We start from the raw sequence: 11,417 nt of genomic DNA on the forward strand, positions 1-11,417 counted from the left end.
AGCATTAATTTAGTTTAACAACAATAATAAAAATTTAATTACGCTGTGGCGAGATTTTGCGACTTGTTGAGAGATGGCGCCACAAGTGTGTTCCGGTTTGAAGGGTGTGGTAAGGGAGACAGACTTTTCCGAGGCGTTCCAGCTTAGTCCTCAGGGGTAGCGGCGCATCTGTAGCCGACCTCAGGTAGGAATATCTAATCCTATCTGGGGTTGATTACAGATGTCCATGGGCGCAGTAGCCACTTACCATCAGGTGGACTGCATGCTCGTCTGCTAAAAAAAAGTATTTCTGAATCACGCTATGGAAGTTTTCTCAACATCTTGCATATATACAAGCTCCGAACTGATACTGTCGGAGCACGGCCGTACCTTAGGCACCTACTCTAGCCGGACATCTCCTTTACAAAAAACTATATTTGAATAAAATACACATTTGCTACCAAAAATAATTTATTAAAAAAACAATAACACAATCAAACAACAGAATTATTGAACCAATGATTGATCTCCGTGGGCAAAGCTTTAAAACCTTTCACAGCGTCCCTTATATCCTCCACAGGGACTGCCAAAGTGTACAACTTATACTCTTTCTGAACCCTACTCGTTGTTGTATCAGAGTTGTTATATATGGAGTCGGTAGAACGTACTGGTAATATGATTTCTAGTGCTTGTAAATGCTCGAACGCTTTGAGAATCACTGGCCGTGGTACTGTTTGGGTCGATGAGTTGGCGTTGGCGAATTTTGTGTATCTGTAAAATAAAAACTTCACCTTCAACGTTTTCTGTATAAATATATTCTATATAACATTAAACATACTTCTTTAAAAGTCATAAATAAAACAAAGTATAGAAAATTATCGTTATCGTTAATCCTTACTATCCTTACTAATATTCTAAATCCGAAAGTAACTCTCTCTGTCTGTCTGTCTGTCTGTCTGGTTGTCTCTTCTTCACGCCTAAACCACTGAACCGATTTTAATGAAATTTTGTACAAAAATAGTCTGAGACCCGAGAAAGGACATAGGATAGTTTTTATCCCGAAAATCCCACGGGAACTAGGGATGGCGATCTAAGATCGATTAATCGGAGAATCGATCTTTTGGATCAAAAAGTCGATTATTTTAATCGATATGAGTAAGGATTGAATCGTAAACTATGCATTTAATCAAGTGATGACCATTAGCAAAGTTGTTGTCCATGAGCCCACGAAGGTTGCAGAGTTGGTACGACCAATTTTCGCCAGATGGCGCCACTTTCATTCCAATGAAGGTACGAATTTTCAGTTTTATGTATTTTAGTATGTCATATTATTATTTTTTAAACGCGGGCGAAGCCGCGGGCAAAAACTAGTTCACTATAATATGAAAAAAGCAGAACTCTTTGTAGTTAGAGTTTGGTGGTACCACCGTCTTGCCTATTTCTACATTATAACAGTGTAGAACTAAAGTGTTAAATTAGGGCGATACACTAATACGAGGCGTTTTAAATTTGTCCTCAGATGTAGCAACGAAGTACCCGAACGTAAAGTAGCTACTGCCGACCATGAATATGTACAATCAACATTAGAATCCCACCTTAGGTCGGCCACAAATGCGCCGCTACTCCTAAGAACTAAGCTGGAACTCGGAAAAGTATATCTTCCTCACCACACCCCAGAAACGGTGTGACGCTGGTGCCGCCGGAGCCAATCCACAGTGTGTCCACTACCTATAAATATGTATATGATAAAAGATATAAGGATTATTTCTTACCTATGCAGAACCATTTCAAAATTCATTGGTTGACCATCAAAGATCTCCATTCCATGCATCATAGCGATGACCAGAGACAACTCGAGTATAGACAACGACTGCAGCATCTTTACTCTATGCTCGGGTGCTACAACATTGTCTATGATTGCACATAAGTCTGCACTGTCTATGTAAGGCTTGGTTGGAGATAATTTTGATACGAGTTGAAACTGAAACAAATCAGATGATATATATTTTATTAGAGATGCGCCGAATATTCGTTTGGTATTCGGTATTCGGCGTATTCGGCATGTTTCTTGTAATCGACATGTATTTGTAATCGACCGAATTATTCGGTTTTGGTGCCGAATATGTTCGGTTAGAGTAGGTATGTCTATTTTCGTGTATACACGACACGGTACATAACTAAAACACAAAACTTCTTATGTAAGATTTAAGTTATATTATATATCAAAGAAATCCTATGACAAATTTAATAACATAAAGCAATTTAACGTCGAATCAACATTTATTTTGAAACCTCAAATGAACATATTTATTACTGACGAGTAATATTTATTAATACGCGAAATGTTGAAATTGATGAATGGCGGGAACATAACTGCCAAATTAATATGAAAAAATATGTATTTTCTTAAAATTGAGGTTTTTCCTTAAATTAACCGACTTCAAAAAGGAGGTGGTTATCAATTCGGCCGGTATCTTTTTTTTATGTATGTACACGAATTACTCCGCCGTTAGTGGACCGATTTTAATAATTCTTTTTTTATTGTGTAGGGACGAGCTGGAAATTGATCCCATTTAAATATGGTTAGAATCCATCGATGGGTTCTGGAGAAAATGAGGGGAACTCCTCCACCCATGTAAATATAACAGCCATAACTTCGCCGTTTATGAACCTATTTTAATGCCTTTAATTTCGTGTGTGCACAATTGCTACAAGTTGGTCCCATTTAAATATGATGAGGACTTCACAAATATGTACTAAACCAACATTTATTTCAATTATTTTTTACTTTGTAGTGACATAGAAGTCGGTTGTATTTTTTGTTAAAAAAAATTTTTGTCATTTATCATTACTTCCCAGAATTTTATCCTTACAAGCTACACTATTAGATAGTGGAATAATATAGAGGTTTAATTTTTTTTTAAATGAACTCGTTCGATTCCCGGCTAAGGAAAAATATATTTTGAGAAACTAATGATGTAGTTTTAGTTTTTATCAAAATCGGCCTCGTAACTCCTTTCAACATTTTTCGCTAATCCTTATAGTTTCGGATTAGGTCCTGAAGGCATATTTGAAAAATTCACCCTGTATACCAAAGAAACTTATTGCTATTCAAAAATAGGCACATGAAGTATTTCACTTTAGTTTTATAGATACACCTAATACACGCAGTAGACAAGCAATGACAATGTCTTTTCTTGCATTATAAAATGTTTCTGGCACATGAGGCATTCCACATTAGTTTTATAGCTAAACCTACTCTTCTTCAAATATACTTACGAATCGTAGGTCCCAAGACATTCCAACTTAGTTCCCGAACCTTTTAAATAAAATAATTACAAAACCATCTTTATCATCAATAGTACACATTGTGACTATTGGGACACGAGGCATTCCGTCTTAGTCTACAAGTTTATTACGCAAAATACTTACTACACAACCTCTGAACCCATTTAGATCAAAATTATACATTGTGATCGATAGCACACAAGGCATTCCAGCTTAGTCAAACTCACCAGAACATCCCTAAACGCCCGTTCGTCAGCAGTATAATAGCACAGCTTCTCCAGCGCACACTCGACATCGTCCAGCCGCGCGGAACGCTCTATGTGCCCGTTCCAGTCTCTCGCCAGGTGTGACGTCAGCTGGAGCTGTGCTGTCTTACACCTGGACAGAACCTCGTCTGGTACCGCGTAATGTATTACTACTACTACCATTTGTTAGAATGTGTCTTATCATACCTTTTGGGACATGACGCATTCCACGTTAGTTTTTTAGCTAAACCAACTCGTCTCCGAATTACTTACAAATGGCAGGTTCCAAAGCTTCGTTCACCAGCTTAAATACGCAAAGTACTCACCAGACCATATTTAAACTATTGTTTATCTACAGTAGATATTTTGACCATTGGCACATGAGGCATTCCAGCTTATTCTACGAGAACAATGTACAAAATACCAAAACGTCTCTTAGTGTTTATTCGACAATAGTACGCTATATACCAATTGGCACACAAGGCATTCCAGCTTAGTCTACTAGACTAAGCTGGAATGCCTGGAATGCTATGAACAAAGACTAGTCTAGTGAACAATGTACAAAATACTTACCAAAACGTCTCTGGATGTTTATTCGACGCAACACACCTATTGGCACACAAGGCATTCCAGCTTAGTCAAACTCACCAGAACATCCCTAAACGCCCGTTCATCAGCAGTATAATAGCACAGCTTCTCCAGCGCACATTCCACATCGTCCAGCCGCGCGGAACGCTCTATGTGCCCGTTCCAGTCTCTCGCCAGGTGTGACGTCAGCTGGAGCTGTGCTGCCTTACACCTGGACAGCACCTCGTCTGGTACCGCGTAATGTATTGTGTCCTCTTGGTCTATGTCCATTTGGTCTTCAACTGGAATAAAATATTGAAAAAATTAAAAAATAAGCTTTTTAAAAAACATTTTTCAATAATGATTTTCTTATTCTACTCTGAAAACCCATTATGAATTACATAATAGGTCCAGTGGTCCGCTATATTGGATTTAAAATGATGTCACTAAGCTTTTAAAAAGAGTAGCAGACGATCCTGCAGTCCACCTGAAGTGGCTACTGCCGCCCATCTGTAGTCAACCCCAGATAAGATTAGATTCCTACTTGACTTGCCCACAATTGCACCGCTACGCTTAGTGCTGCACACTAAGCTGGACTGGCTCGGATAAGTATGACTCCCTTACCACACATGCCTACACCTGACTGACTATTTTAAACTGAATTTATATGCAAAATATCAGCTCAATCGGCTGGGCTTAACTGGTTTAAAATTCAGTTGTAACATTGAAGGTGGTGAACCCTTTGTGGTTCGACTCCGGCGACACCATCGCCACAACTATTTCTACCTAATAACAGCAGTGTTAAGCGCTACTGTGTTCCGTTTTGAAGGGTGTGGTAAGGGAGACAGACATTTCCGAGGCGTACCCAACTGCTTCTCACTAGGAATAGGTTTGGCAATGGTACCTCTCTGTACAAACCACACTGACTCTCTGCTTCTGAACGCTGACGCTAGAAATAGGTGCGGCAGTGGTACCTCCCTGTTAAAACCATACTGCCTCCACCACCTTTCAAATAAAACCCTACTTACCCAAAGACTTCCTCCTCCCCTTCCGTCTCTTAGCACTTTTGACTTCATATTTCAACGGCAAACTCAGCAACTGCACCATTAGTTCCTTATGACTATCTACTGGAGAACTTCCTTCTTCACCTTCATTTGGAAAAAGGAAGATGTGACGATGGGAGAAGCGCGACTTCACACGCTTTTCCAGCAGTTCCATTACATCTAAACGATTTGTTATGCCTGGAATGTAACGTAATAAATACAATTATAATTGACATAACATAATATAACACTTAACTATTATTCATGAAGTTTGTGCGAACTACATTACCCAAAACATAACTTGTAAAAAAAACAAGTCTCGTAACTCAGTTCTTCTTTGTGAAAAGTTGTGATATCAAGGTAATACCAAGTCGGTTAATTTAGTCAATGCTACTTAAGGGACCTCTTACTCGTATCTATACTAATATTATAAAGAGGAAAACTTTGTTTGTTTGTTTGATTGTAATGAATAGGCTCAAAAACTACTGGACCGATTTTAAAAATTCTTTCACCATTCGAAAGCTACATTATCCACGAGTAACATAGGCTATATTTTATATGAAATATATTTGATAAATAGATTTTGAGGTGGTGCAAAGTTTGCCAGGTCAGCTAGTTTTAAATAAATAGATTGACTTAGCAATCGCGTTTATGCTCTACTTGGCGGGGGCACTGCTATTCCCCCAGATAACAGATTGTTTTCTAACCCCTTTGTTTCTAAGGTTAAAGTAACAATCAAATGATACCTTCCCCGACGACTTCCAGTTAGCGCGGTGGAGTGATGTTGTCACAGGGCTAACTGAAAATCAGGGCCAAGACGCAGTCTACCTGCTCATGGCATTCGCTGAGTTTGTCCCCATTCACGTTTGTTGCAGCACATAACATGTTATAATAAACTCATTTATTGTATAATAAACAAAAAAAAAGTTTAGTTATGTATTGTACTTTTTTACTCTTACATTTTTATAAGGATTCCGACTTATTTATATACTTATTATATATATACTGTCTTATTTATTATTAACAAGTTTTATAACCGTGCAGTTTGTTTATTTATTTTGTCTATTTGCAATTGTACTGTGTGTTGCAATATTCCTGAATAAAGTGTTTTCTTTCTTTCTTTCTAAATGTGCAGTCCACCTGATAGCAAGAAGTCACTGCCGCTCAAGAACATCCATAACCAACTTCATATATACCAATTTTAACTTGATCAGAAATGTGTCGCCCCTCATGTGGACTAAGATGCCTAATAACTCAGCCATCCGCAACTCCATCATGACTATCCATTTTTTTTTTTGAGGTTGAGCCTTAAAAAGGTACAGTGCTGTAGAAGCTGCAATTGAACAAATAGGACTTTTACCCACTAAACTCCCCTCCACCCTTGACCGTCCTCGACACAACGTGAACAACTCCGGGATCTCCAACAGAAAACAACTGGAGTCCTCAGAGCGCAGTGCCCATGTCGAGCTTTGCCCTGGAGGAGCATATTACGCTTCTCCCACAGCAAGCTCACGATGGTATGTGACCATACAAACCGCCATCCTTCCCAAGGTACACAGTTGTAGCTTCCACTCTTGCCACCCGCAACTCCGGAAGCCCCCTTTTAATCGCCTCTTACGACAGAATACCGTAGCACTATTCCGATCCAGACGTTACAAGGACAATCTCTACTCACCCAACACACACATAGGCGCCTGCTGATTATGCGTGATATCAAACAGGTTATACAGCAGCGTTTGTGTGCGGCCAACATGACAGAACAGGTCAAACTCCTCCAGTATAAACACCATGCTCTTGCAGCGCCGGTCAGCACCACTGGTCAAGCAACTCAGTAAGAACGAGAGGTTCTCTGCGAAGGTACCAAACACTCTGTCGCCTACTACGTTTTCTAGCTGCATCTGTGGATAATTACATATTTGTAGGTAGAATCCTGTGGTTCGACTCCGGCAGCACCACCACCACATCTATTTCTGTTATAACAGCAGTGTTAAGCGCTACTATGTTCTGGTTTGAAGGCTGTGATATGGGAGCCACTTCTCCGGGGCTTTGCAGCTTAGTCCTTAAGGGTAGCGGTGCATTTGCGAACAAACTCAGTTATGAATCTACTCTTATCCAGGGTTAATTGCAGATGTCCACTGGCGGCAGTAACCACTTATCATCAGATGGACTGTATGCTCATTTGGTACTTCTATATTACAAAAAAAAATAAAAAAAAATCTGTCACACTGCTAGGCACAAGTCTCCACATAGAGTAACACCATAGTCCACCGTGCTAGCCAAGTATGAATTTGTATGCTTCACACGTTTGAGACAGTATGTGTCTCAGTGTCAGTTCACACACTTTTTTTTAAGAACTCACAGGCTTGCCACTTTCTACACAATGTTTGTCTTTACATTTTTATTGCATAAAAAAATGATTACCTGAGCTGTGATGGATTTGAGGGCGATCTTATCATCATGATGTATGAGACCATTGAGTTTCACAATAATAGCATCGCTTGTTATGTCTGTTTCACTTGATATCTGATGAAGCACTGAATTTAGTAGCTGGAATAGAGATTGTTTTCAAAAAGTCAATATAGCTTAGTAATACATATAGATTTCAAATTTTTCGTAAAAAAGTTCCTTTAGTTAAAAATAATTAAGATTCTTAACAGATGCTTAACGTGCCGGGAGTGGAAGGTGGCAGTCTGCTCTGATTTTGATTTGAATAGTGCTCTAATTAGTGTTTACGAGACGTGGTCTTTCACTGTGAGCCTTATACGAAGACTCAAAGTGGTGGCAATGGGCTGGCCACATAGTTCGTAGGACCGATAATCGGTGGGGTCGGAAGGTCCTCGAATGGAGACCACGTCTCGGCAAAAGGAGTACAGGACGCCCCCCGACCAGGTGGACTGACGACCTGAAGCGGACAGGGGGTAACCGCTGGATGCAGATGGCCCAAGACCGGTCGGAGTGGCGCAGACTAGAGGAAGCCTATGTCCAGCAGTGGACCAGTAAAGGCTGATGGATGGATGGATGGATTGATGTTTACTAAAATATACAATTGTAACTCACCGTAGTTTTCCCACACCCTCTGGGGCCAATAATTAAAGCGGAATGCGATTCTCCGTGCACCACAGCCCGTTTTATCAAATCATACACATGTTCCCGCTCTTTATTGTGATTCCTAAATCGAATGTTATCCTCCAATATTTTTATCTTTAAATACTTCCTGATCGACTTTATTTGATTGGATAATGAGTTATTTACGTCTAGATCGAACATTTTAATTAAAATTGAGCAGTTAACAACCTACATAAAATAAATAAAACTTTAAAGTAACTCAGCTGGTTTATTTTTGTTTATTTGTATTTTGTGATGACAGTGACAGTTTACCTAATAGCTATCTTTCAAACTTCAAACTGACATTATTTTTCCCGCCTTGTGCAGATAAAAAAACACAGAATTCCGTACGGATATTTTTATAATAAAAATCGTAATTACTCATTATTTTACGGTCTATATTATTTAGCAATAATTGCTTATTGATTAAAATAAAGAACAATAAAAATATATTTATATTATTTGTTATCTGCATTAGTAATCTTGTAATTTTTAATTTTGTAGACATTTACATTTTACTTTTTTAAAATCAATAGTGATGTTCAATTGATTTTTGTAAAATGAAAACATAGTTGCAAATGTGGTGTCAATAAATATAATTAGATGTGAAAGATTAGAACAATCACGTTCTAAACATAGCACACAAAGTTACAAAATATTGTAACATTGTGCGCATGTGTTGACACTCCCACAGCGCATTGCGTGAGCTTAAATAATCGATATAAATACGGCTACACATCAGATAGCATCTTAAGATATGATTTAAAATATTCCAAATCTTCCAATATTTCTAATAAATAACAATTTTCATTAATTTTTATGTTAACAAATTTGGTAACAATAGTAACGTTATAATAATAGTAAATTGTATACTAATGAATTTGAAGTAAATATATTGATTTTAGTTTTATTCTTATCTAGTTAGGTTTATTGTCAATTACGGATAAGAAATTTATAACTAAATAACAAGAAATTATTAAAGCTAAAATATATACAAATTATTTCTAATTAACAATATATACAATCAAGAGTAAAAAAGATAAAATCATAAATAAAATAAACCATCTAAAATTGCCGTGCGAGGCATGGTTCCCAAAACGCTGGCGGCGTTTCCTTGTTGAACGGCCAGGCTTAGCCTTTGAGCAAAGTAGCCGCCAGCTTTTTGGTCACCGGAAGCAGTTACAAGCTTGGCCGACATATCTGACATGAATTTTTTCATGTCAGATGACCATGGACCCATTGTCTCTATTGCAAGCGCCGCAAACAAATAATTGTCTAATAAATTATTATATTTACGGCGCTTGAGAGTTTGGGCATGGTCGGCTGCGGCCCCCGCACACACAGATGTATTGCTTATGTGCGATGGGGCCAAGGTGTCTACGCACGTCGCGTCCCATACCAGGGGTCGTCCGAGACTCCATGGAACTAGAGTGATTCCATCGGGTCTCTTGCCATCGTCTCTAAAAAGGCCTGGAGGTTCTAACGTCGCAGGTATAGAGACGGTAGCAAGTGCCCGACGAATCAAACTGTTCAGAGTCCCGTGACGATACAACCTGCCGGCACTCCTGGTACAGGACAAGCCATGCCGACCCAACGTGTCCACCTCCTGCCCACACGGACAAAAATGAGGCTCGCAAATCCTGGCACCGAGCCGGAGACCTATGGAAATACGCAAAGTTATAGGATCCAGCACGGTGCCAATATTGTTGGACGGGAGTGCGTGTAACCAATGCCCTGAATCGCTTTGGGCAACAGCTAATAACCGGGCCCTATCAGTGTTGTCCGGACATCCTTCCAGAAGGCAGGCAAAAACAGATTTAAGACCCGGTGTGTCCCAAACTGATTGTTTGGTCTTTTCTGACATAGAGGTGTCCTCAGACGGAAAACGATCACTCCAGACCTCCCCTGCCTCTGACATGTACGCCACCCGAACATCATTTAAATTAGTGTTCAATATTTCAGTGATGAGGGCGAGCGTACTATGGCAAGAGGCCAAGAAAGCCGGAAGTGCTAAACCTTCCGTCGTGCGGACACCTATGCCACCAAACCTAACTGGAAGAGTTGCCTGCATCCAGGAACGATCATCAAATTTTAAATTTAAAATTTTGGATAAGCAGTTTTGTAATAAAGTATCTAAAATATGAGTGACCGATGGGAATTTCCAAAATGGACAACAACGAAGTAAATACATGAATTTTGGAGCGAATAAGCAAAGGCGCAAAATGTACATAGCCATGTGAGGTTTTAAATCAAAAAGTCGTTCCGAAATGTTTTCAAAGTGATGTAATTTAGAATTTATAATGATTATCTAGTTTCTTTATTTACTAAATGTAAATAATATAAGTATTTTCAATTATAAACAAAAATACATGATTAACTAACATTTGTTGATAATAGTAAAATTATAGACAAGTAAAATACTGGTATTAATTCCAATCCGGCGATATTTAATATCGTTTATACGAATACCCAAACGCGTAACATTACCTTGATCTTTTGTATACATCTCGTTCTAGTCTATATTTGTAACAGTGTTCGTCCCTTTCTTGACCTTAAACTCAACTGATTTTAATATACTTTACATGTGATAAATTTAACACCGGGTATGATCCATTTGACTGATATAACCTCAGTGTTTTTATTTGAATTTAATATGTGAAAAGGGGATTTAATTTTGTATTTATGAATTTAGCTATGATTTACTAACGGATATTATAAACCAGGCTCTTATGACAAAGGATATAAATAGACTTGCTTAATTTTTATATTTACGTGCCTGTACATATTTTCTATTCAGTGTGATGAATCTCGGTGAACCTTTCGCAAAATGTATTTGAAACAATACTTAATAATGTGATGACTTTAAAAGAATTGAAAGTGCTGTTTTAAAATTAAAAAGTGTTACGATGTGTGTTTGTAAAATGTGCAGCAGGTTTTAAACAATTGAATAATATTTTTGCAAAATTTGCACTTAACACGAGCGATAAATAATCACAATGTAATTTGTAAAATATATTTTAAATATTAGACACCAGTTTAGCCTTGCTTTCGGTGTTACGTAAGAGAAGTTCAAAAATAAGATATATTCCCAATTGCTTTATGCTTCGAAATAGTAAGTTAGATCATTATTTGTTTTTATATTTTTACGCACATTCCTAAATTTAGCGAAACATCTTTCTTATTCTATATT

At 38.2% G+C, this 11,417-nt stretch overlaps 1 protein-coding gene and 1 long non-coding RNA gene across 2 annotated transcripts in view; one reads left to right on the forward strand and one right to left on the reverse strand.

The window, feature by feature from the left end:
* Positions 1–11,417, forward strand: part of LOC140748655 (uncharacterized) — a 342,763-nt gene that overhangs the window by 118,225 nt on the left and 213,121 nt on the right. The gene's annotated exons all lie outside the window — the stretch shown is intronic.
* Positions 433–8,499, reverse strand: Orc4 (origin recognition complex subunit 4). The gene is made up of 7 exons (XM_073081501.1): positions 8,180–8,499; positions 7,544–7,669; positions 6,798–7,020; positions 5,108–5,320; positions 4,161–4,381; positions 1,752–1,960; positions 433–750 (listed from the first exon to the last, which is right to left on the reverse strand). The coding sequence occupies exons 1-7, from the start codon at positions 8,387–8,389 to the stop codon at positions 474–476; spliced, it is 1,479 nt and encodes a 492-aa protein (XP_072937602.1). The 5' UTR covers positions 8,390–8,499; the 3' UTR covers positions 433–473.

Source organism: Epargyreus clarus, unplaced genomic scaffold, assembly GCF_041222505.1.
Source record: "Epargyreus clarus isolate Ecla_fem2 unplaced genomic scaffold, WU_Ecla_fem_2.2 ptg000016l, whole genome shotgun sequence".
Lineage (NCBI taxonomy): Eukaryota > Metazoa > Arthropoda > Insecta > Lepidoptera > Hesperiidae > Epargyreus > Epargyreus clarus.